Source organism: Pongo pygmaeus, chromosome 21, assembly GCF_028885625.2.
Source record: "Pongo pygmaeus isolate AG05252 chromosome 21, NHGRI_mPonPyg2-v2.0_pri, whole genome shotgun sequence".
NCBI classification, from domain to species: domain Eukaryota; kingdom Metazoa; phylum Chordata; class Mammalia; order Primates; family Hominidae; genus Pongo; species Pongo pygmaeus.
The window spans coordinates 36910394-36938128 of record NC_072394.2 but is presented as its reverse complement, the minus strand read 5'-3'; the positions used below and the strand labels follow the sequence as shown (position 1 = coordinate 36938128).

The window sequence follows — 27735 nt, the reverse complement described above, 5'->3', positions numbered from 1 at the left end:
CAATTCTCATGCCCTAGAGTAGCTGAGATTACAGATGTGCACCACCACACACAGCTAATTTTTGTATTTTTAGTAAAGATGGGGTTCTGCCATGTTGGCCAGGCTGGTCTTGAACTCCTGGCCTCAAGTGATCAACCCACCTTGGCCTCCCAAAGTGCTGGGATTACAGGCATGAGCCATCATGTCCGGCCTCTACTCAATATTTTATAGCATTTTCTTTTGAGGCCGAGTCTCCCAGGCTGGAGTGCAGTGGGGCAATCTTGGCTCACCACAACCTCCGCCTCCCAGGTTCAAGTGATTCTCCTGCCTCAGCCTCCTGAGTAGCTGGGATTACAGGTGCCTACTACCACACCTGGCTAATTTTTGTATTTTTAATAGAGACGGGGTTTCACTATGTTGGCCAGGCTGGTCTTGAACTCCTGACCTCAAGTGACCCACCCGCCTCGGCCTCCCAAAGTGCTGGGATTACAGGTGTGAGTCACTGTACCTGGTCACATTTCATTTTTTGTAACTTTTTTTTTTTTAAGACACAGGGGATCACTATGTTCTCCATGCTTGAGTGCAGTGGCGATTCACAGAAGCAGTTATAGTGCACTACAGCCTTGAAATCTTGGGCTCCAGCAATTCTCCTGCCTCAGCCTCCAAATAACTGGGACTACAGATGTGTGCCCACCATACCTAGCAGCATATTTAACTACATAGATGGAAAGGAGTTTCATTTAATAATGCACATTAGTATGTAACAGAAAGGATTCTGAATTGCTTTTAATAGATTTAAAATCAAATATTAAAAACTCTGACACCATCCCTAAACCATATAACTTCTGTGTAGACTTTTGTACCTATGTTCCTATTTTCAGCCACCTTTCAAATGTTATGGTCTCCGAGGCTTTTTTACATGTTAGAGTAGAATTTCATGACAGGAGATATATTCTGATACTATGCTTTTAAGATCTACCTCATTTTTCTCCACCTTCACCATCTGTAATTTATTTTTGCAGGTGTATTATTCATACTTTATTTAGGTTACTTCCCTCCTTTTGTTATCACATATACTTAAGTCTATTATTTATCTTTCTCATCTGTTCTTTTATTTTCCAGTACTACTTCTTTTTTTTGAGAGATGGAGTTTCGCTCTTGTTGCCCAGGCTGGAGTGCAACGGTACGATCTTGGCTCACTGCAACCTCCGCCTCCCAGGTTCAAGCGATTCTCCTGCCTCAGCCTCCTGAGTAGCTGGGTTTACAGGCATGCGCCACCACGCCTGGCTAATTTTGTATTTTCAGTAGAGATGCGGTTTCTCCATGTTGGTCAGGCTGGTCTCGAACTCCCAACCTCAGGTGATCCGCCCACCTCAGCCTCCCAAAGTGCTGGGATTACAGGCGTGAGCCACCGCACTCAGCCTTTCCAGTACTTCTTATAGAGAATGGCTTTTGATCTTGTCTTAAACCTTTTCTTATAAGTAGGAACAAATATTTGACTTCTTAGGTATATCTTCTAACATAGTTGTCCCCAAATAGACATGTATTAAAACACATATTATTTCATTATAAATTACCTAAAAAATTTAATCCCTTATATTACAGTCAAGGCTATGTATAAGTATTTTCTAGGGATTGTCAATAGGTTATTTCATCCATAAATCAGTGTATTAAAGGGGATATTATGAATATATATTAATAAAAGTGGGATGTTGGATCCATCCCCAAGGTCAAGAAGCATCACATTAAAGAATTATATACACCACCTCTAAAACTTTCTCTTCCTGTGCTGGGTGAAAGTTTAAACTAGATGGCCACCTCTGCAGAAACCTTACAGACCAGGAGAGAATGAGATAATATTCAAAGTACTGCAAGAAAAAAATTGGCAGCCAAGATTACTATACCCAGCAAAACCATCCTTCAGACATACAGGAGAAATAAAGTATTTCCCAGACATGGGAGAAATAGAAGGAATTCATCACCTTATGAGAAATGCTCAAGGGAGTCCCACATCTGGAAGTGAAAAGATGATAATCACTCTCATGAAAATACACAAAAAGTATTAATATAACACTCTGGTAGAGCAGATACACTAAGGGAAAAAAGAACCAAACCTTAGCATTATAGAAAACCACAAAAACCATAATGATAAACAATGAGAGAAAGAAAGGAACAATGGATATATAAAGCAACCAGAAAGTAATTTTAAAAATGACAGGAGTAAGTCCTGATCTATCAGTAATAACCTTGAATATAAGTGGATAAATTCCCTACTAAAAAGATATAGACTGGCTGAATAGATTAAAAAAAAAAAAAAAATGACCCAACTATCATATGCTGCCTCCAAGAAACTTGCTTTACCCGTAAAGCACATACAGACTGAAAAGGAAGGGATGCAAAAGATATTTCATGGAAATGGAAATCCAAAGTGAGCAGGAGTAGCTATATATATATCAGGCAAACAGACTTTAAATAAAAAACTATAAAAAGAGACAAAGGGCATTCTATAATGATAAAGGGACCAATTCAACAAGAGGATATGAGAGTTATAAATATATATGCACCCAACACCAAAGAACCCAGATATAAAAAGGAAGTATTATTACATTAAAAGAGAAAGACAGACTCCAATACTAGTTGGGGACTTCAACATCCACTCTTAGCACTGGACAGATCATCTAGACAGAAAATCAACGAAGAAACATTGGATTTAAACTGTACTTCAGACCAAATTAACCTAACAGTCATTCATAGAACATTTCATCCAACAGCTTCAGAATACACATTCTTGTCATCAGCACATAGAACATTCTCCTGGGGAAACCACATATTAAGACCCAAAACAAGTCTCAACAAATTTAAAAGAACTGAAGTCATAATGTCAAATATATTTTCTGAACACAATGGAATAAGACTAGAAATCAATAAAAAGAGGAATTTTCAAAATTGTATAAAACATGGTAATTAAACATGCTCCAGAATGACCAATGGGGAAATGTAAAAGGAAATTTAAAAATTCCATGAAACAAATGCAAATGGAAACACAATATATTGAAACTCATAAAATATAGCAAAACCAATATTAAAAGGTAACGTTATAGCAATAAATGCCTACATCAAAAAAGTGGAAAGATTTTAAATAAATGACCTAATGATACACTTTGAGAAACCAGAAAAGCAAGAACAAAGCAAACCCAAAATTACTAGAAGGAAAGAAATAATAAAGATCAAAACAGAAATAAACAAAAATGAGGCTAAAAATGAAGACAAAAGATCGATGAAATGAAAAGTTGTTTTTTTTTTTGAAAGGATAAACAAAATTGACAAACCATTAGCTAAACTAACCAAGAAAAGACCCAAATAAATGAAATCAGAAACGAAAAGAGAGACATTACAACTGACACCACAAAAATACAAAGGACCTTTAGAAATTATTATGAACTACACACCAACAACTTAGAAAACCTATGGAAATTGATACATTCCTGGACACATACAACCTACCAAGACTGAACCAAGAAAAAGCGGAAAAGCTGAAAAGACCAATTATAAGTAACATGACTGAATCTGTAATAAAAAGTCTCCCATTTGCACTCCAGCCTGGGTGACAGAGCGAGACTGTCTCACAAAAAAATAAATAAATAAAAGCTAGGCGCGGTGGCTCACGCCTGTAATCCCAGCACTTTGGGAGGCCGAGGTGGGCAGATCACAAGGTCAGGACATCAAAACCATCCTGGCTAACACAGTGAAACCCCATCTCTACTAAAAATACAAAAAATTAGCCGGGCATGGTGGTGGGCGCCTGTAGTCCCAGTTACTCGGGAGGCTGAGGCAGGAGAATGGTGTGAACCTGTGAGGCGGAGATTGCAGTGAGCTGAGATCGTGCCACTGCGTTCTAACCTGGGTGAAAGAGCAAGACTCTGTCTCAAGAAAAAAAAAAAAAAGTCTCCCATCAAAGAAAACAAAAGTCTAGGAACCAATGGAATTCTAACAAACATTTAAAGAAGAACAAATACCAATTCTTTTCAAGCTCTTCCAGAAAATAGAAGAGAGAATTTTTTGAAACTCATTCTACAAGGCCAGCATTACCCTGATACCAAAACCAGACAAGGATACAAAAAACAAAAACAAAAAAAAAAGGAGAAAAAGAAAAGAAGAGAAAACTATAGGCCAATATCCTTGATGAACACAGATGCAAAAATCCTCAATGAAATACAAGCAAATCAAATTCAGCAACACATTAAAAAGATCCAAAGATTGCAAGGATGGTTCAACATATACAAATCAATAAACATAACAAAGTATATCAACAGAATGATGGGCTAAACCATATGATCTTCTCAATAGATGCAGAAAAAATATTTAATAAAATCCAACATCACTTCATAAGAAAAACTCTCAACAAGTTAGACACAGAAGGAATGTACCTGAACATAATAAAGGCCATATATTACAAACCCACAGACAACATCATACTGAACAGAGAAAACTAAAAGCTTTTCCTCTAAGATATGGAACAAGACAAGGGTGCCCACTTTCACCACATTTATTCAACAAACTGCTGGAAGTCCTAGCCAAAGCAATTAGGTAAGAGAAAGAAATAAAGGGCATCAGAATTAGGAAGAAGTTGAACTATCCCTGTTCACAGACAACATGACCTTATATACAGAAAACCTTAAAAACTCCACCAATAAAAAATTATTGGAACTGATAAACACATTAAGTAAAGTTGTAGGATACAAAATCAACATACAAAAATCAGCAGTGTTTCTATAAAACAACAAACTAGAAGAAAAAGAAATCAAGAAAGCAATCCTACTTACAATGGCTACAAACAACAAAAACCTAGAAATAAATTTAACCAAGGAGGTGAACGATGTCTACGGCAAAAACTATAAAACACTGACAAAAGAAATTGAAAAAAACACACAAAAAACGTAAAGACATCCCATGTTCATAGGTTGAAAAATTAATACTCCACTAATAACCATATTATTAAAAATTTCTACAGATTCAATGCAATCCCTACAGAAATACCAATGACGGCTGGGTGTAGTGGCTCACGCCTGTAATCCCATCACTTTGGGAGGCCAAGGTGGGCGGATCACCGGAGTTCAGGAGTGCAAGACCAGACCAGTCACATGGCGAAATGCCATCTCTACTAAAAATACAGGAAGTGGCTGGGTGTGGTGGCGTATGCCTGTAATCCCAGCTACTTGGGAGGCTGAGGCACAAGAATCACTTGAACCCGGGAGGCAGAGGTTGCAGTAAACTGAGAATGTGCCACTGCACTCCAGCCTGGGTGATAGAGTGATACACTCCATCTCAAAAAACAAAAACAAAAACAACCAATGACATTCTTCACAGAAATAGAAAAAACAATCCTAAAACTCATACTGAACTACAAAGGATCCTGAATAGCCAAAGCCATCCTGAACAAAAAGCTGGAGGCATCACACTACTGGACTTCAAGATATACAACAAAGCTATAGTAACCAATACAGCATGGTCTGGCATAAAAGCAGACACATAGACCAGTGGAACAGAAGAGAGAAACCAGAAACAAACCCACATATTTACATCCAACTGATTTTCAATAAAGACACTAAGAACAATCATTGGCTGGGCACAGTGGCTCATGCCTGTAATCCCAGCACTTTGGGAGGCTGAGGCAGGCAGATCACAAGGTCAGGAGTTCGAGACCAGCCTGACCAACATAGAGAAACCCCATCTCTATTAAAAATAGAAAAACTAGCCAGGCGTGGTGGTGCGTGCCTGCAATCCCAGCTATTCAGGAGGCTGAGGCAAGAGAATTGCTTGGTCCTGGGAGGCGGAGGTTGTGGGGAGCCGAGATCTCGCCACTGTACTCCAGCCTGGGCAACGGAGTGAGACTCTGTCTCAAAAAAAAAGAACAATCATTGGGGGAAAGGACACTCTCTTCAATAAATGGTACTGGAATAACAGAAATCTATATGCAAAAAATGAAAGTAGACCCCTTTCTCTCATAATGTACAAAAATCAACTCAAAATGGATTAAACAGGAAAAATGCTTCAGGGCACAGGTCTGAGCAAAGATTTTTCTTTTTTTTTTTTTCTTTTTTTTTTTTTTGAGACGGAGTGTTGCTCTTCTTGCCCAGGCTGGAGTGCAATGGCACAATCTCGGCTCACCTCAACCTCCTCCTCCTGGGTTCAAGTGATTCTCCTGCCTCAGCCTCCCAAGGAGTGGGGATGACAGGCATGCACCACCACGCCCAGCTAATTTTTGTATTTTTAGTAGAGACAGGGTTTCTCCATGGTCAGGCTGGTCTTGAACTCCCGACCTCAGGTGATCCACTCGTCTCGGCCTCCCAAAGTGCTGGGACTACAGGCACGAGCCACCGTGCCTGGCCCTGAGCCAAGATTTTATAAAGAGGACATGAAAAGCACAGGCAACAAAAACAAAAATAGACAAATTGGGTTATATGAAACTAAAAAGCTTTGGCATAGCAAAGGAAACAATCAATACAGTGTAGAGACAATCTGCAGAATGGGAAAAAGTATATGCAAACAATTCATCCAACAAAGAATATCCAGAATATATAAGAACTCAACAGCAAAAAAGAAGAAAAACAATGCACTAAAAAATGGGATATGAGCTAAATAGATATCTCTCAAAATAACAATTTAAACATAACTAATCATCAGGGAGGTGCAAATCAAAACCACAATGAACTATCATCTCACCTCAGTTAGAATAACTGTTACAGATTAAAAAATAACAAATGCTGGCAAGGATGTGGAAAAAGAGGAATTCTTATATACTGTTGGCGGGGATGTAAATTCTTCTTCTTATTATTATTATTAACTTCTTGAGACAGAGTATTGCTCTGTCACCCAGGCTAGAGTGCAACCTCCGCCTCCCAGTTTCAAGCAATTGTTGTGCCTCAGCCTCCCAAGTAGCTGGGATTACAGGCGTGTACCACCACTCTCAGCTAATTTTTTTTTTTTTTTTTTTTTTGGTATTTTCAGTAGAGACAGGGTTTCACTATGTTGGCCAGGCTGATCTCAAACTCCTGGCCTTAAGAGATCCACCCATCTCAGCCTCCCAACAACCATATGATCCAGCAATCCCACTACGGGGCATTCATCTAAAGAAAAGGAAATCAGTATGTTGAACAGACATCTGCACTCTCATGTCTACTGCAGCACCATTCACAAGAGCCAAGATAGGGAATCAACTTACGTGTCCATCATCAGGTAAATGGATACAGAAAATGTGGTGTATAAACAAACTGGAATACTTCAGACATTTTTAAAAAAAAGCAAAATTCTGTCATTTATGACAACATAGATGAACATGTAGGGCATTTTAAGTGACATAAGCCAAGCACAAAAAGATAAATACTACATGCTGTCACTCATGTGAAAGCTAAAAAAGCCAATCTCATAGAAGTACAAAGTGGAACAGTAGTTACTACAGAAGGGTGGCAGGAAGGAGGGGAGAGCCAAAGGTTGGTTAATAGATGCACAAGTACAGATCGGCAGGAAGAATAAGTTCTAGTATTCTACAGCACTATACAATGACTAAAATCAACAACAATTTACCGTGTGTGTGTGTGTGTGTGTGTATATATATATATAATTTATTTATTTATTTATTTTTGAGTTGGAGTTTTGTTCTTGTCGCCCAGGCTGGAATGTAGTGGCATAATCTCGACTCACTGCAACCTCTGCCTCCCAGGTTCAAGTGATTCTCCTGCCTCAGCCTCCCAAGTAGCTGGGATTACAGGCTCCCATCACCTCACCTGGCTAATTTTTGTGTGTGTGTGTGTGTGTGTGTGTGTGTGTGTGTGTGTGTGTGTTTTTCATAGAGAAGGCATTTTACCATGATGGCCCTGCTGGTCTCGAACTCCTGACCTCAGGTGGTCCGCCCGCCTCGGCCTCCCAACATGCTGGGATTACAGGCGTGAGCCACCGCGCCCAGTGTATGTATTTTTAAGATAGGGTCTCACTCTGTCACTGAGACTGTGGCATGACCTTGGCTCACTGCAACCTTCACCTCCAAGGCTCAAGTGATCCTCCCACCTCAACCTCCTGAATAGCAGGGACTACAGGCATGTACCACCACGCTCAGCTAATTTCTAAATTTTCTATAGAGACAGGGTTTCCCTATATTGCCCAGGCTTGTCTCAAACCCCTGGGCTCGTGTGTTCCTCCTGCCTCAGCCTCCCAAAGTGCTGGGATTACAGGTGTGAACCACTGCGCCTGGCCTGTATGTTTATGAATAGTTAGAAAAGTGAGTTTTGAATGTTCCCAACACAAAGAATTGATAAATGTTTGAGGTGATGGATATCCTAATTACCCCAATTTGATCATTATATATTGTATACATGTATCAAAATAAAAACGGTACCCTTAAATATGTACAATTATGTCAATTAAGAATAATTTAAAAAGTAAAGAAGAATAAAGATTTGAAACTAAAACAAGCAAAATAAACCAGATAGCCTTTAAAATTCTCCAAACCACAATCTCACTGTTTCTGTCTTCTAATAAAAACTTCCCAGAAATCACCCTTTTGAGACCTCTCTGTAGCACTGAAGAAAAAAATTCCTTCTAATTGCTTCTCAGAGAGTATACTATTTCTTTCTTCTTTTCACTCTCTGGTCTCTCCTTTAAATTGGCTTCCAGACTAATTCCATCTTTTCTTTTCCTTTGAGATGGAGTCTCACTCTGTTTCCCAGGTTGGAGTGCAGTGGCACAATCTCAGCTCACTGCAACCTCTGCCTCCCAGGTTCAAGCGATTCTCCTGCCTCAGCCTTCCGAGCAGCTGGGGCTACAAGTGTGCGTCAACACACCCAGCTAATTTTTGTATTTTTAGTAGAGACGGGGTCTCACCATGTCGCCCCAGCTGTTCTCAAACTCCTGAGCTCAAGCGATCCACCCACCTCAACCTCCTAAAGTGCTGGGATTACAGGCGTGAGGCTGTGCCTGGCCTAGGCTATCTCCTTCTGTCTTATCCCTACATGCAGATGGTTCTAGGCATTAGCCTTCTACTCCTCTCTGTATTCTATTTCTGCCTAAGACCACACATTCTCACAGCATCAAATGTCACTGCTCTGATGATTCAACTTCTTCTGTTTCCTCTTAACTCTAACTCATATATTGTTACCTCTACAGCTGCTTCCCTGGGGTTTTCTACTTGGTTGTCTGGCAGTTACCTTAAATTCAGCAGGTTCTAAGCTGCTCAGCATCCTCCCCCAACATCTACAACCATGCATACTCTTTATACTTCCTAACTTCTCCATTGCTCCATGTTCCATAACATGACAATTATTGCTGATACCCCTCTCTTATACTTCATTTTCTATTAAGCTCTCTACCTGTTTCTCCTTTGGAACTTTCTCTAGTATCTACCCCCTCTTTTCTATTTCTACTTTCATCTCCTGAGATCAGGTTCTCATCATTGCTGCAATTTCTTCTCATCTCTAGGTCCTCACCATCTTTTAATCCACACTGTATCTTCCTATCAAATCTTCCTAAATGCAGCTTGAGCAAGTTTTCCTCTCTTCAAAAAGTTCCACAGCTTCCAATACCCTCACGGTAACTAACATCCAAATTCTTTTGATCTGGCTTTGAAAGTACTTTCTAAACTGGTTCCATGTTCTGTATGCAAAATTACCTGCTTAGTTCTCCTAATTTTGACTCTCTGCTTCAGTCTGAAGCAGGCTTAGGGATCTTAACTTCTCTGTGTATCCTCCTATGATACTTGGGATAATGTTGGTATTAAGGAAATACTTGAATTTACTTAAATAATTTATTGTTTAGTAACAAAGTGAATATTGCCATAGTCATTCATCTCAATATTCATTTTAAGCAGCAGACTGCTGTGTAACAGGCACTTTGCCAGGGGCAAGAAATAAAAAGATGAAGATATGAATCGATATCTCAAAGAACTCCCAGTCTCCCAGGGAAGAGTGGTTTTAAACACAATACGGAAACTACAGTCCACCATTGTATTATATAATGATCTTCTCACACCATTAAATAATACAACCAATAGTGATTGACTCATAAGAGACACGTTTGGCAAATGACTAAATGAACAGATTTACATACAGAAGACTGCTGTCCTAATGAGTTAGCTGTGGGTTCTAGATTGAGGGTTAAAAATTTCTACAGAGGTAAGGACTAAAAACTATTTTAAAGGTTATACAAAGCCACGCTAACTGGGAATAGTTAAGAAAATGGCTATCCCTGTCTGTTGTTTCTTTTTTTTAGAAGTTTTTAATAATTGTTTTATTGTAGGAGATCTGAGCAGTGGCTTGCAGTATAAATACTTCTCTTAAATGTATATGATTTCATTTTTTAAAAGATAGAATTAGCTTGCTCTTGCCCAATGCCCAGGCAATAAAAAGGTTCCAGTTTCTTCATTCCTTTGGTCTTTGCTGATCCTTGTTTGATCTTGGCATAGCAGTAGCCAGGAAAGGAAGGAGGAATGTTTGTCTTGAAAATCTGGCTTCCTGTATTTCCTACAGCCAGTGGTACTTTGAAGGCAGCTAAGTTTTTCAGGGTAATCTGGCTTGGTTTGCTTTTTTAGTTTAGTCCTTTCTTAAGGAGTTACATTGAGAACATTTAGACAGCTCCTCTCTGAAAATTTATAAGTTTCCAGTAGAAAATTGTTACCTATTCAAAAAATTGCTAGTATTGTACAACAGGGTATCTTGGCAGACTTGATGGGACACAAGAAAACTTCATAATTGGTTTAATTTCAGTTTAGACTGCTGGCACATTCAAAATGTCAGCTTTAAAGAAGCATGTCATATGTTTATCAGATTGTTTATTCCTTATAAGTAAAGACCTTTGTGGACAAAATTGCCACACAGCAAATTAAACTTTAAAATAACTTCCATAGAGCTTTATTGAATGTCACCATCATGTTACAGAGGTAACTGGGTGTGGTTCAACTTTGTCCTCTTAGCCTTGAATTATTAAGCCTCCATTTTTGTTTATTTTTATGAAGGTTGTAAGATTTTTACCTACTTTCAAGCTAACAAATTTACCTGCTACAGTTTTGTAGATTCTGGTAGGACACCCAAGACTCCTGGGTTAAGGACAAAGGAGAGTTTGTTATTGTCCTTTTTTTATATTTTTTATCATAAATTATTACTCGCAGCAGTAGTAGTAGCCAGAATATTCATTGCTTGTGTGGTTCCCATACCCACAGGGCAACATGACAAGGGCCAGGTGACACCTGTAAGTGCAGTGGGTTGCAATACAGGAGTGGAACCCAGAGCTTGGGAATCCTATAGTTAATGATATTTAAAATATATATATATAAAATGTGCCTGCTTTCTTCATTAGTCAAACATGAAGATTATATTGAAGCATGAGAGTATTTGTCTATACGTTTTTTTTTTTAAATTATACTTTAGGTTTTATGGTACATGTGTGCAACGTGCAGGTAAGTTACATATGTATACATGTGCCATGCTGGTGCGCTGCACCCACCAACTCGTCATCTAGCATTAGGTATATCTCCCAATGCTATCCCTCCCCCCTCCCCCCACCCCGCAACAGTCCCTGAAGTGTGATGTTCCCCTTCCTGTGTCCATGTGTTCTCATTGTTCAATTCCCACCTATGAGTGAGAATATGCAGTGTTTGGTTTTTTGTTCTTGCGATAGTTTACTGAGAATGATGATTTCCAATTTCATCCATGTCCCTACAAAGGACATGAACTCATCATTTTTTATGGCTGCATAGTATTCCATGGTGTATATGTGCCACATTTTCTTAATCCAGTCTATCATTGTTGGACATTTGGGTTGGTTCCAAGTCTTTGCTATTGTGAATAATGCCGCAATAAACATACGTGTGCATGTGTCTTTATAGCAGCATGATTTATAGTCCTTTGGGTATATACCCAGTAATGGGATGGCTGGGTCGAATGGAATTTCTAGTTCTAGATCCCTGAGGAATCGCCACACTGACTTCCACAAGGGTTGAACTAGTTTACAGTCCCACCAACAGTGTAAAAGTGTTCCTATTTCTCCACATCCTCTCCAGCACCTGTTGTTTCCTGACTTTTTAATGATTGCCATTCTAACTGATGTGAGATGGTATCTCACTGCGGTTTTGATTTGCATTTCTCTGATGGCCAGTGATGGTGAGCATTTTTTCATGTGTTTTTTGGCTGCATAAATGTCTTCTTTTGAGAAGTGTCTGTTCATGTCCTTCGCCCACTTTTTGATGGGGTTGTTTGTTTTTTTCTTGTAAATTTGTTGGAGTTCATTGTAGATTCTGGATATTAGCCCTTTGTCAGATGAGTAGGTTGCGAAAATTTTCTCCCATTTTGTAGGTTGCCTGTTCACTCTGATAGTAGTTTCTTTTGCTGTGCAGAAGCTCTTTAGTTTAATTAGATCCCATTTGTCAATTTTGGCTTTTGTTGCCATTGCTTTTGGTGTTTTAGACATGAAGTCCTTGCCCATGCCTATGTCCTGAATGGTAATGCCTAGGTTTTCTTCTAGGGTTTTTATGGTTTTAGGTCTAACGTTTAAGTCTTTAATCCATCTTGAATTGATTTTTGTATAAGGTGTAAGGAAGGGATCCAGTTTCAGCTTTCTCCATATGGCTAGCCAGTTTTCCCAGCACCATTTATTAAATAGGGAATCCTTTCCCTATTTCTTGTTTTTCTCAGGTTTGTCAAAGATCAGATAGTTGTAGATATGTGGCATTATTTCTGAGGGCTCTGTTCTGTTCCATTGATCTGTATCTCTGTTTTGGTACCAGTACCATGCTGTTTTGGTTACTGTAGCCTTGTAGTATAGTTTGAAGTCAGGTAGTGTGATGCCTCCAGCTTTGTTCTTTTGGCTTAGGATTGACTTGGCGATGCGGGCTCTTTTTTGGTTCCATATGAACTTTAAAGTAGTTTTTTCCAATTCTGTGAAGAAAGTCATTGGTAGCTTGATGGGGATGGCATTGAATCTGTAAATTACCTTGGGAAGTATGGCCATTTTCACGACATTGATTCTTCCTACCCATGAGCATGGAATGTTCTTCCATTTGTTTGTATCCTCTTTTATTTCCTTGAGCAGTGGTTTGTAGTTCTCCTTGAAGAGGTCCTTCACATCCCTTGTAAGTTGGATTCCTAGGTATTTTATTCTCTTTGAAGCGATTGTGAATGGGAGTTCACTCATGATTTGGCTCTCTGTTTGTCTGTTATTGGTGTATAAGAATGCTTGTGATTTTTGTACATTGATTTTGTATCCTGAGACTTTGCTGAAGTTGCTTATCAGCTTAAGGAGATTTTGGGCTGAGACAATGGGGTTTTCTAGATATACAATCATGTCGTCTGCAAACAGGGACAATTTGAGTTCCTCTTTTCCTAATTGAATACCCTTTATTTCCTTCTCTTGCCTAATTGCCCTGGCCAGAACTTCCAACACTATGTTGAATAGAAGTGGTGAGAGAGGGCATCCCTGTCTTGTGCCAGTTTTCAAAGGGAATGCTTCCAGTTTTTTCCCATTCAATATGATATTGGCTGTGGGTTTGTCATAGATAGCTCTTATTATTTTGAGATACGTCCCATCAATACCTAATTTATTGAGAGTTTTTAGCATGAAGGGCTGTTGAATTTTGTCAAAGGCCTTTTCTGCATCTATTGAGATAATCATGTGGTTTTTGTCTTTGGTTCTGTTTATATGCTGGATTACATTTATTGATTTGTGTATATTGAACCAGCCTTGCATCCCAGGGATGAAGCCCACTTGATCATGGTGGATAAGCTTTTTGATGTGCTGCTGGATTCTGTTTGCCAGTATTTTATTGAGGATTTTTGCATCAATGTTCATCAAGGATATTGGTCTAAAATTCTCTTTTTTGGTTGTGTCTCTGCCCGGCTTTGGTATCAGGATGATGCTGGCCTCATAAAATGAGTTAGGGAGGATTCCCTCTTTTTCTATTGATTGGAATAGTTTCAGAAGGAATGGTACCAGTTCCTCCTTGTACCTCTGGTAGAATTCGGCTGTGAATCCATCTGGTCCTGGACTTTTTTTGGTTGGTAAGCTATTGATTATTGCCACAATTTCAGCTCCTGTTATTGGTCTATTCAGAGATTCAACTTCTTCCTGGTTTAGTCTTGGGAGGGTGTATGTGTTGAGGAATTTATCCATTTCTTCTAGATTTTCTAGTTTATTTGCGTAGAGGTGTTTGTAGTATTCTCTGATGGTAGTTTGTATTTCTGTGGGATTGGTGGTGATATCCCCTTTATCATTTTTTATTGCATCTATTTGATTCTTCTCTCTTTTTTTCTTTATTAATCTTGCTAGCGGTCTATCAATTTTGTTGATCCTTTCAAAAAACCAGCTCCTGGATTCATTAATTTTTTGAAGGGTTTTTTGTGTCTCTATTTCCTTCAGTTCTGCTCTGATTTTAGTTATTTCTTGCCTTCTGCTAGCTTTTGAATGTGTTTGCTCTTGCTTTTCTAGTTCTTTTAATTGTGATGTTAGGGTGTCAATTTTGGATCTTTCCTGCTTTCTCTTATGGGCGTTTAGTGCTATAAATTTCCCTCTACACACTGCTTTGAATGTGTCCCAGAGATTCTGGTATGTTGTGTCTTGGTTCTCGTTGGTTTCAAAGAACATCTTTATTTCTGCCTTCATTTCATTATGTACTCAGCAGTCATTCAGGAGCAGGTTGTTCAGTTTCCATGTAGTTCAGCGATTTTGAGTGAGATTCTTAATCCTGAGTTCTAGCTTGATTGCACTGTGATCTGAGAGATAGTTTGTTATAATTTCTGTTCTTTTACATTTATTGAGGAGAGCTTTACTTCCAAGTATGTGGTCAATTTTGGAATAGGTGTGGTGTGGTGCTGAAAAAAATGTATATTCTGTTGATTTGGGGTGGAGAGTTCTGTAGATGTCTATTAGGTACGCTTGGTGCAGAGCTGAGTTCAATTCCTGGGTATCCTTGTTGACTTTCTGTCTCGTTGATCTGTCTAATGTTGACAGTGGGGTGTTAAAGTCTCCCATTATTAATGTGTGGGAGTCTAAGTCTCTTTGTAGGTCACTCAGGACTTGCTTTATGAATCTGGGTGCTCCTGTATTGGGTGCATATATATTTAGGATAGTTAGCTCTTCTTGTTGAATTAATCCCTTTACCATTATGTAATGGCCTTCTTTGTCTCTTTTGATCTTTGTTGGTTTAAAGTCTGTTTTATCAGAGACTAGGATTGCAACCCCTGCCTTTTTTTGTTTTCCATTTGCTTGGTAGATCTTCCTCCATCCTTTTATTTTGAGCCTATGTGTGTCTCTGCACGTGAGATGGGTTTCCTGAATACAGCACACTGACGGGTCTTGACCCTTTATCCAATTTGCCAGTCTGTGTCTTTTAATTGGAGCATTTAGTCCATTTACATTTAAAGTTAATATTGTTATGTGTGAATTTGATCCTGTCATTATGATGTTAGCTGGTTACTTTGCTCGTTAGTTGATGCAGTCTCTTCCTAGTCTCGATAGTCTTTACATTTTGGCATGATTTTGCAGCGACTGTACCGGTTGTGCCTTTCCATGTTTAGCGCTTCCTTCAGGAGCTCTTTTAGGGCAGGCCTGGTGGTGACAAAATCTCTCAGCATTTGCTTGTCTGTAAAGTATTTTATTTCTCCTTCACTTATGAAGCTTAGTTTGGCTGGATATGAAATTCTGGGTTGAAAATTCTTTTCTTTAAGAATGTTGAATATTGGCCCCCACTCTCTTCTGGCTTGTAGGGTTTCTGCCGAGAGATCCGCTGTTAGTCTGATGGGCTTCCCTTTGAGGGTAACCCGACCTTTCTCTCTGGCTGCCCTTAACATTTTTTCCTTCAACTTTGGTGAATCTGACAATTATGTGTCTTGGAGTTGCTCTTCTCGAGGAGTATCTTTGTGGCGTTCTCTGTATTTCCTGAATCTGAATGTTGGCCTGCCTTGCTAGATTGGGGAAGTTCTCCTGGATAATATCCTGCAGAGTGTTTTCCAACTTGTTTCCATTCTCCCCATCACTTTCAGGTACACCAATCCGACGTAGACTTGGTCTTTTCACATAGTCCCACATTTCTTGGAGGCTTTGCTCGTTTCTTTTTATTCTTTTTTCTCTAAACTTCCCTTCTTGCTTCATTTCATTCATTTCATCTTCCAGGGCTGATACCCTTTTTTCCATTTGATCGCATCGGCTCCTGAGGCTTCTGCATTCTTCACATAGTTCTCGAGCCTTAGTTTTCAGCTCCATCAGCTCCTTTAAGCACTTCTCTGTATTGGTTATTCTAGTTATACATTCTTCTAAATTTTTTTCAAAGTTTTCAACTTCTTTGCCTTTGGTTTGAATATCCTCCCGTAGCTCGGAGTAATTTGATCATCTGAAGTCTTCTTCTCTCAGCTCGTCAAAGTCATTCTCCGTCCAGCTTTGTTCCGTTGCTGGTGAGGAACTGCGTTCCTTTGGAGGAGGAGAGGTACTCTGCTTTTTAGAGTTTCCAGTTTTTCTGCTCTGTTTTTTCCCCATCTTTGTGGTTTTATCTACTTTTGGTCTTTGATGATGGTGATGTACAGATGGGTTTTTGGTGTGGATGTCCTTTCTGTTAGTTTTCCTTCTAACAGACAGGACCCTCAGCTGCAGGTCTGTTGGAGTACCTGGCCGGCCGTGTGAGGTGTCAGTCTGCCCCTGCTGGGGGGTGCCTCCCAGTTAGGCTGCTCGGGGGTCAGGGGTCAGGGACCCACTTGAGGAGGCAGTCTGCCCGTTCTCAGATCTCCAGCTGCGTGCTGGGAGAACCACTGCTCTCCTCAAAGCTGTCAGACAGGGACATTTAAGTCTGCAGAGGTTACTGCTGTCTTTTTGTTTGTCTGTGCCCTGCCCCCAGAGGTGGAGCCTACAGAGGCAGGCAGGCCTCCTTGAGCTGTGGTGGGCTCCACCCAGTTCAAGCTTCCTGGCTGCTTTGTTTACCTAAGCGAGCCTGGGCAATGGCGGGCGCCCCTCCCCCAGCCTCGCTGCCGACTTGCTGTTTGATCTCAGACTGCTGTGCTAGCAATCTGCGAGATTCCGTGGGCATAGGACCCTCTGAGCCAGGTGCGGGCTATAATCTCCTGGGGCACCGTTTCCTAAGCCCATCGGAAAAGCACAGTATTCGGGTGGGAGTGGCCCGATTTTCCAGGTGCCGTCTGTCACCCCTGGAAAGGGAACTCCCTGACCCCTTGCGCTTCCCGAGTGAGGCAATGCCTCGCCCCTGCTTCGGCTGGCGCACGGTGTACTCACCCACTGACCTGCGCCCACTGTCTGGCACTCCCTAGTGAGATGAACACAGTACCTCAGATGGAAATGCTGTCTTTGTTGTTTCTAATAGGCTGTATACACATTTATGTAAAGCAGCATGATAAACAATTTTCTGTATAGGAAAAGTGATCCTGTATACATACCCATGAGATCAGCAAATCCTCCTACTGGCAATCGGCAGGTTCCAGTAACAAACTGTAGAAGTCTCATTCTCTTCTCATTATCAATTTCTTTAACAAACTGTTAAAAGTATATTTAAAGAGATATATATGTCATATATTACATTCAGCACACTAAACAAGAAACAAAAATAATGATTTCAGATCTTTTATTTTTTTTAGAGGTGAGGTGTCCCAGGCTCTGTGGCCCAGGCTGGGGTGCAGTGGTGCAATCATAGCTGATTGCAGCCTCTAACTCCTGGGCAGCAGGCAGTCCTCCTGCCTCGGCCTCCAGAGTAGCTGGGACTATAGGAGCAAGCCACTGTATCTAGCTCATTTCACATCTTAAAGGAACCCCTGGTGTCCACTGCAGTAGATAATTACTTAACACTATGGATGGAGGGCCATTTCCATGTTTATCAAAGCCCCACCAACCTTTCCTTATATAAATCTTAGGACAATATACTTAAAGGGATATATAAAAAGTAAGATGGACTGAGACCAAGAGCTCCGTACTCACGCAGCTTTAAGATTAGCTCTTCTAGGGCAGCCCTTCCGGTGACTCCCCATCCCACCACCACCCCCCCCAGCTCCAGATTTGCCCGTCCTATAGGATATTCATGTGGCTACACAGGATACAGACCTTGAGTCAGTATAGACTTTTTGGTTTAATAAACAACTTTAATCAAACTCACAGAATTCTGATGCAGGATATATCCCAATAACCTCCTCTTCTCAATGTTCTTTAGGTTTTGGTATAGCTACACATAGCTAGAATTATGTGGATTTTATTTCATACAATTCTGACTCAAAACAATAGGTTTCTAGAGAATGTTTCTAGCCTGTAGTATAACTGTTTTGCCTCAGCCAAAAACTGTTTTGTAAGGAATAATTTTTATCTTATTGTAGTATTATCAATTATCCTACAATTGTAACCCTACTTGTTATAGAAGCTCAGTTTAAGGTTCTCATATGAATTTTTTTACATGTATACCAGATTTTTTTAATTTAATTTTTTAAATTTTTGTAAAATATATACAATATAAATTCTCGATTTTAACCATTTTGAGTGTAATTCAATGACATTAAGTACATTCACACTGTTGTGCAACCATCGCCACTATTTCCAACTTTTTCATCATCCCAAGTAAAACCTATGTACACATTAAACACAACTTCCCATTTTTGCTCCCTGCAGCTTCTGGTAACCCATATTCTACTTTTGCCTCTATGAATCTGCCCATTCTAGTAACCTCATGTAAGTGGAATTATACAATATTTGTCCGTTTGTGTCTGGCTTACTTCGCTTATCTTAAAATTCATAATGTTTTTAAGGTTTGTTCATGTTGTAGCACATACCAAAAATCTCATTACTTTTTAGCACTGAATAATATTCCAGACCCCGGCTTACAATTTTTTGACTTTATGATGGGTTTATTGGGTTTATTACTCCATCATAAGTTGAGGAGCACCTAGACTTATGATGGTTCGATTTATGATTTTTCAACTTTACAATGGGTAAGTTGTGACTTTACAATGTAACTTTACAATGGGTAAGTTATGATAAGGGTATTAAATGCATTTTCAACTCAAGATATTTTTGACTTATGATAGATATAAAGGATAAAACTCCAAGTCCAGGAGCATCTGTATATGTATATACCACATTTTGTGTGGGTAAATGAATGATGAATACTGGTGTACAAGTATCTGTTTCAGTCTCTGCTTTCAATTTTTTGGGCTGTATACCAAGGACTGGAATTCCTGGATCTTATGTTAATTCTATGTTTAAATTTTGAGGAACCACCAAACTATTTCCACAGTGGTGTGGTATTTCACACTATCACCAGCAATGCGCCCTTGGCAGTGGTTGTTCTTCTCCACTTCAAAAATAATACTAAGTGTGACGTGGTATCTCATTGTGTTGTTTTTGTTTTTGAGACAGAGTCTTGCTCTGTTGCCCAGGCTGGAGTGCAGTAGTGCAATCTTGGCTTACTGCAACCTCTGCCTTCCGGGTTCAAGTGATTCTCCTGCCTCAGCCTCCCAAGTAGCTGGGATTACAGGCACGCGCCACCATGCCCGGCTAATTTCACCGTGTTAGCCGGGATGGTCTTGATCTCCTGATGTCGTGATCCACCCGCCTCAGCCTCCCAAAGTGCTGGGATTACAGGTGTGAGCCACCGCACCCAGCCTCACTGTGGTTTTGATTTGCATTTCTGTAATGACTAATGATGTTGAACATCACATACCATGCTTAAGGCAGACATTTTTAGAGAGATACCATTATGATTCTAAACCAAGTCTCTTAAATTTTGCCTTCTGAACATTATATAATTAATGAAGTATAAATGATAAAAAACATACTACAGACAGTCCTATAAAACCCCAAAACCATTTAAATCAAATGTAGGTAAATTTTATCATCTGGAATTGTCTTACACTCTACTCTGGACAAAGATGCAAGGTATGTGTGGCTTACTTGGCAACAGTCTTAAAAGGATGCTGTTATAATCTGTATTCATTTATTATAATGCATGGACTAAGGGGTCTATATACACTGGTACATTTTGACCTGTGACTCATTTCCATATGTGGTAAACAAATTCTAAAAAATTATGCTGTGTCAACTAATAGAAATAAATTTAAAAACAAACCTGCCAAAACCACATGATTTGTTTGCTGGTCCTCGTAAAATGACGGTAGATGGCATGTCTTTGCCAGTCATTCAAATCAATCTCTTGCATTCCACATAAAAGGACCTTTAGGGATGAAAAAGACAAATTGTTTCCTAAGGTAACTGTACAAAAACAGCTGGACATAAATAAGGAAAGACTAAGATTAAGCAAAGCTTTAGAATAACAATCAGTAGGCTTTGACTTATCAACTATACATCAAGAATTATATCTACAGTGCTCATGAAGGCAAAGTTCCATGCACGGTGTCATATATACATATATTCAGGGAAGTAAGTCACTCAATTGTAGAGAAGCTCTAATATTTGTACTTTGGTGGGGGGGTAATACTATTGTTTTATCTTTGGATAAATTATGATTTTCTTTAACCATTGGGGATGTTTCAAAACATTTTGCCCCAGTATAAAAAATATTACAGTAACAGGAAAGATGGGAAAGTGAGTTAAAAGCAGACAACTTAAGGCATTATTTACTAGCATGGTACAGGGGAATGAAGGAAAATTCATTACCTCTAATTCCTTTGCATCAAAGTATTGCAAATATTGCTGGGGAAGAATTTCATTAAAGCCCTCAAAGAAAGCTTGTGTCTGTTCTTCAACACCTCGAGACAACCTCCACTCAGCTACCATTCTAGCAAACAAATATGAAAAACACCTATCAGGAAGTTTAGATCTTATCTTTAAATTCTGAGTATAAAAATAAATTTTAAAAAATTATAAAAAACTTCAAATATATTCAAAAGTAGAACATAATGAACGCCCTGTACACATGTCCAAGCTTCATCACAATGCCCATCTATTTCATCTATGCCCCTACTCATATCCTAGATATCATATAATTTCATTTCTTTTCTTTATTTATTTGAGATGAGGTCTCACTCTGTCACCTGAGCTGAAGCACAGTGGCACAATCTTGGCTCACCGCAGTCTCGACCTCCTGGGCTCAAGCAATCCTCCTACCTCGGCCTCCCGAGTAGCTGGGAATATAGGTGTGCAACACCACGCCTGGCTGATTTTTGGTTTTGTGTGTAGAGATGGGGTCTCTCTGTGTTGCCAAGGCTGGTTTTAAATACCTGGCCTCAAGTGATCTTCCTGCCTCGGCCATCCAAAGTGCTAGGATTACAAGCGTGTGCCACCATTGCCAAGCCATATAATTTCTTCTTTTTCTTTTATTTTGTTTTTGTTTTTTGAGACAGGGTCGCACTCTGTCACTCAGGCTGGAGTGTAATGATACAATCTGGACTCACTGCAGCCTCCACCTTCCAGGTTCAGTCAGCCTCCCGAGTAGCTGGCATTACAGGCGTGCGCCACCATACCCAACTAATTTTTGTGTTTTTAGTAGAGATGGGGGTTTCATCATGTTGGCCAGGCTGGTCTTGAACTCCTGACCTTAAGTGTTCCGCCTGCCTTCTCCCAAAGTGCTGGGATTACAGGCATGAACCACCACGCCCAGCCCAAATAATTTCATTTTGAACAGATACTTCAGTATATGTCTCTACAACATGAGGATTATTTTTTAAGACATAAATCATAAAAACATGACTGCATCATTATTTTATAAACCTAGAATTCTAAATCTAGTGACAATATCCTTCAAAAAATGAAGGTGAAATAAAGATGTTTTCATATAAAAGCTGAGAAAATGCATTGCCAGGAGATGCACACTAAGTGAAATGGTAAAGAAAGGTTTTTTTTTTAAAGCCAAAGAGAAATGATCTTAGATTAAAAAAAAAAAAATGAATCTGAGGAAAGAAATAAGGAGAACCAGAAATAGTAATGTGAGTAAATATAAGATTATTTTTGAAAATAGTTAAAAATTAAAGCAAGAATAACAGTAACAAAGTATTGTATTTGTAACATGTAGAAATAATATATGACAACAACAGCACAAACAGCTGGAGTGAAGTAAATGGAATTATATTATTATGAGCTTCTTTTCTTTTTTTTTGAGATGAAGTCTCACTCTTGTCCCCCAGGCTGAAGTGCAATGGCATGATCTTGGCTTACTGAAACCTCCACCACCTGGGTTCAAGCGATTCTCATGCCTCAGCCTCCCAAGTAGCTGGGATTACAGGTGCCTCCCACCATGCCTAGTTAATTTTTGTATCTGTAGTAGAGACGGGGTTTCACCATGTTGGCCAGGCTGGTCTCGAACTCCTGACCTCAGGCAATCCGCCCACCTCAGCCTCCCAAAGTGCTGGAATTACAGGCGTGAGCCACCGCACCTGGCCTATGAGCTTCTTATATTGTACAAGAAGTAGTGTTTGGGTCAACAGGGATGTTAAAGATGCATAGTATCGTAATCATTAGAGTTACCACTAAAGTTAAACAAAGAGGTATAGCTAAAAAACCAACAGAAGAGCTAAAAAAGAAAGTAAAAATTGCTTTATTCAAAGAAGGCAAGAAAGAACAAAGAAAGTTGGGAAAAATAAGAAACAAATAGCAAGGCGAGACAAATAGCAAAACAAATAGCAATGGTTAGACAAAAGTCCAACCAAATCAGTAATAAAATTAAACATAAATGTACTGAACACTCCAATTATAAAGTAGAGATTATCAGGATAAAAATAATAAGACCTGGCTGGGCATGGTGGCTCACGCCTGTAATCCCAGCACTTCGGGAGGCTGAGGTGAGGGGATCACGAGATCAGGAGATTGAGACCTTCCTGGCTAACACGGTGAAACGCTGTCTCTACTAAAAATACAAAAAAATTAGCCAGGTGTGGTGGCGGGCGCCTGTAGTCCCAGCTACTCGGGAGGCTGAGGCAGAGAATGATGTGAACCCAGGGGGTGGAGCTTAGAGTGAGCCAAGATGGCACCACTGCACTCCAGCCTGGGTGACAGAGAGACTCCATCTCAAAAAAAAAAAAAAAAAAAAAAAAAAAAACCTAACAAATACTTTTAAATACAATGAGAGTAGCTGGATGTGGTGGCTGGTGGCTGACATCTGTAATCCCAGAACTTTGGGAGGCTGAGGTGGGTGGATCCCTTGAGCACAGGAGTTCAAGACCAGCCTGGGCAACATGGTGAAACCCCATCTCGCCGTGTGGGTGTGGTGGCACATGCCTGTAGTCCCAGCTGCTTGGGGGCTGAGGCAAGAGGATTGCTTGAACTTCTGGAAGTGGAGGCTGCTGTGAGGCAAGATTTTGCCACTGCACTCCAGCCTGGGTGACAAAGTGAGACCCTGTCTCAAAAATAATAATAATAAAAATAAAACATAATACATAAGTAAATAAACAAAAATAAATAAAATAGTGAAAAACACAACATTCCAAAATTTGTGGCTGGGCGTGGTGGCTCATGCCTGTAATCCAGGCACCTTGGGACGCCGAGGCAGGCGGATCACCTGAGGTCAAGAGTTCAAGATAAGCCTGGCCAACATGGTAAAACCCCGTCTCTACTAAAAATACAAAAATTAGCCAGGCATGGTGGCAGGTATAATCCCAGCTGCTCGGGAGGCTGAGGCAGAAGAATCACTTGAACCCAGGAGATGGAAGTTGCAGTGAGCCAAGATTGTACTGCTGCACTCCAGCCTGGGCAACAGAGCAAGACTCTGTCTCGGGGAAGAAAAAAAAAAGTGTGGACTGGATGCGGTGGCTCATGCCTGTAATTCCAGCACTTTGGGAGACCAAGGTGGGAGTATCGTTTGGATCCAAGAGTTTGAGACCAGCCTGGGTAACATAGTGAGACCCATCTCCTACAATAAATAAATAAATAAATAAATAAATAAGTAAGTAAGTAAGTAAGTAAGTAAGTAAGTAAGTAAGTAAGTAAGTAAGTAAGCCAGGCGTGGTAGCACATGCCTGTGGTTCCAGCTACTTGGGAGGCTGAGGTGGGAGGCTATCTGGAGCTCAGGAGGTTGAGGCTACAGTGAACCATGACTCTACCACTACATTCCAACCTGGGCAACCTCAGAGTGAGACTCTATCTCAAAAAAAAAAAAAATTGTGGGATATAGCTAAAGAAATACTTAGTTGGAAATCTGCAGCTTTAAATCCTTATATTAGAAAACAGAATGTGGGAGGATAGCTTAAGGCAAGGAGTCTGAGACCAGCCTGTGCAAAATAGCAAGACCACATCTCTACAAAAATAAAAACAACCAAAAAATTTGCTGGGCACGGTGGCTTGTGCCTACAGTCCCAGCTGCTCAGGAGGATGTGGCAGGGGGATCCTTTGATCCCAGGAGTTTAAGACTGCAGCGAGCTCTGATCGTGCCACTGTATTCCAGCCTCGGCAACAGAGCAAGACTCCGTCAAAGAAGAAAGAAATCTAGACATACCATAAGAAAAGGTAAGAAGAGGGAGGAAAGAAGGGAAAGAGAAGAGTTTCTAAAATCAATGATCTGAAATATTTAAGAACTCCAACAATCACAAATAAAAAGACAACCCAATTTTAGAATGGATAAAAGATTTGGATACACACATCACAAAAGAAGAGCTACAAATGATCAATATGCATAGAAAAACGTACTCAACACCATTAGTCAAGGAAGAAATGGAAATTAAAACCACAAGATATTACTGACAATGCTGAATTGACAAGAACGTGAATCAACTCTCAAATATTGCTAGTAGGACTGCAAAATGGCAAAAACACTTTGGGAAGCTGGCAGTTTCTAATAAAGTCAAACATCTTCCCAGCGATTTCACTCCTAGGTATTTACTCAAGAAAAATATGTCGACAAAAAGACACCACAAGAATGTTTATAGCAGCTTTACTCATAAAAGCCCCAGACTGAAAAACAACCAAAACATTTATCACCAAGAGAATGGATAAACAAATTCTGAGATATACACAGCATGGAATATTTCTCAGCAATAAAAAGGAATAAAATACTGATATAAACAATATGGCTGAATCTCACAAACACCAAATAAAAGAAAAAATCAGACACTAAAAGCTAGATATAAGAGTATATACTCTATGATTCCATTTTAGGAAGTTTAAGATCAGAAACAGTTATAGAAATAGAAAGAAACAGAAACGGTTACCTACCTCTGGGGCTGGGAGAAGGGAGGTGTGTATTGGCCCCTTATGGGGTCCAGAATAGAAAAAAAAAGTTCCACAATTTGAGTCATATTTACATGGACATGATGCTATATGGAACAGTGTTTACAGAACTGGTAATTAAATGAGTGATCTAGCACAACTTCTCTCCATAAAATGCTCACATTTGGGCCGATATATATATTTGTCAAAATTCAACTTGTACACTTAAGATCAGTGCATTTTATTCTAAGGAAATTATGCTTCTTAAAATAACACTAAAAACCCCCCAAACTCTGAAATTTTAAGCAAGCCATTATTGAAGTAGATCCTAAAAACCTTTTTAGCTGCCCATTATCTTAAAATGTTATATTACCAGCAACAAAACTATTGAGAAACATAGTACATCTCTTGGAATCTCGAATCATTACCTCTCTGGAATGCTATATATGTCATAAGAAAATCTAGACATATCATAACAAAAAAACTGGAGAACTGACAAAAACAAATTGACTACATTTTAAAAGCATATTTCAAAATAAACTTTTAAAAGGATAGATTGTTTTCCAACAAATAATGACAGTTCACTGTGTTAAATAGTATACTTTCGATTATGGACGGAAAAACCAGGCAAGAAATGCAGAACCTGGAACTTAAGAAGTAAATATGCAAAATTTAACCCTGGCTGGAAAGAATTGCTATTGAGAAGGTATGAATGAAATATTAGCTCTTGAGACTAGAAGCATGAACCAATGGAAATAATCAGAAAGGATATACTATAAAACATCATTTTAGTTATAAATTTTACCCAACCTTATGATATGGTTTGGCTCTGTGTCCCCACCCAAATCACATCTTGTAGCTCCCATAATTCCTATGTGTTATGGGAGAGAACCAGCGGGAGATAACTGAATCATGGGGGCGGGACTTTCTCGTGTTGTTCTCATTATAGTGAATAAGTCTCACAAGATCTGATGGTTTTAAAATGGGAGTTTCCCAGCACAAGCTCTCTCTTTGCCTGCTGTCATTCATGTAAGACATGATTTGCTCCTCCTTGCCTTAAACCATGATTGTGAGGCCTCCCCAGCCATGTGGAACTGTAAGTCCATTAAACCTCTTTCTTTTGTAAATTGTCCACTCTCAGGTATGTCTTATCAGCAGTGTGAAAACAGTAAATTGTTACCAGGAGTGGGGTGCTGCTGAAGATAACTGAAAATGTGGATGCAACTTTAGAAGTGGGTAACAGGCAGACGTTGGAACAGTTTGCAGGGCTCAGAAGAAGACAGGAAAATGTGGGAAAGTTTGGAACTTCCTATAGACTTGTTGAATGGCTTTGACCAAAATGCTGACAGCAATATGGACAATAAAGTCCAGGCTGAGGTGTTCTCAGATGGAAATGAGAAACATTTTGGGAAATGGAGCAAAGGTGATTCTTTGTATGTTTTAGCAAAGAGACTGGCAGCATTTTGCCCCTGTGCTAGAGACTGGTGGATTTGTACTGGAGAGAGATGATTGTACTTGAGAGAGATGATTTAGGGTATCTGGTGGAATAAATTTCTATGTAGCAAAACATTCAAGAGGAGACTTGCGTGCTGTTAAAGGCATTCAGTTTTGTAAGGGAAGCAGAGCATAAAAATTTGGAAAATTTGCAGCCCAACAATGCAATAGAAAAGAAAATCTCATTTTCTGAGGAGAAATTCAAGCTGGCTACAGAAATTTGCATAAGTAATGAGGATCCAAATGTTAATCCTCAAAACAATGCAGAAAATGTCTACAGGGCATGTAAGAGGTCTTCATGGAAGCCCCTCCTATCACAAGCCTGTAGGCCTAGGAGGAAAAAATGGTTTCATGGGTCAGGCCCAGGGTCCCCATGCCGTGTGCACTCTAGGGACTTGGTGCCCTGTTTCCTAGCTGCTTAAGCATGACTGAAAGGGGCCAAGGTACAGCCCGGGCTGTTGCTTCAGAAGGTGGAAGCCCCAATACTTGGCAGCTTCCACATGCTGTTGAGCCTGAGGGTGCACAGAAGGCAAAAACTGAGGTTTGGGAACCTCCCTCTAGATTTCAGAATATGTATGGAAATGCCTAGATGCCCAGGCAAAAGTCTGCTGCAGGGGCAGGGCACTCACAGAGAACCTCTGCTAGGTCAGTGTGGAGGGGAAATGTGAAGTTGGAGGCCCATACAGAGTCCCTACTGGGGTACTGCCTAGTGGAGCTGTGAGAAGAGGGCAACCGTCCTCCAGCCCCCAGAATGGTAGATCCACCAACAGCTTGCACCGTGAGACTGGAAAAGCCATAGACTCTCAATGCCAGCCCATGAAAGCAGCCAGTGGGGGGCTATACCCTGCAAAGCCCCAAGGGCAGTGCTGCCCAAGGCCATCGGAGGCCACCTCTTACATCAGGGTGACTTGCATGTGAGACATGGGGTCAATCTCCATGTGAGACATGGAGATCATTTTGGAGCTTGAAGATTTGACTGCCCTGCTGGATTTCAAACTTGCATGGGGCCTGTAGCTCCTTTGTTTTGGCCAATTTCTCCCAACTTGAATGGCTGTATTTACCCAATGACTGTATCCCTGAGTGTATGTAGGAAGTAACTAAGTTGCTTTTTAATTTTACAGGCTCATAGGCAGAAGGGACTTCCCTTGT

At 40.0% G+C, this 27735-nt stretch overlaps 1 protein-coding gene across 5 annotated transcripts in view; it reads right to left on the bottom strand.

The window, feature by feature from the left end:
* ITCH (itchy E3 ubiquitin protein ligase) overlaps positions 1–27735 on the bottom strand; it is a 152550-nt gene that overhangs the window by 8409 nt on the left and 116406 nt on the right. For all 5 annotated transcript variants that reach the window (XR_010125157.1, XM_054466720.2, XM_054466719.2 and 2 more), the window contains 3 exons: positions 20614–20734; positions 20066–20170; positions 17397–17493 (listed from right to left, as the gene is read on the bottom strand). Coding sequence is in view for 4 of the 5 variants with exons in the window: in XM_054466720.2 (XP_054322695.1) it covers positions 17397–17493; positions 20066–20170; positions 20614–20734 (323 nt within the window). In the remaining variant the exon portion in view is untranslated. The remainder of the gene's footprint in view (positions 1–17396; positions 17494–20065; positions 20171–20613; positions 20735–27735) is intronic.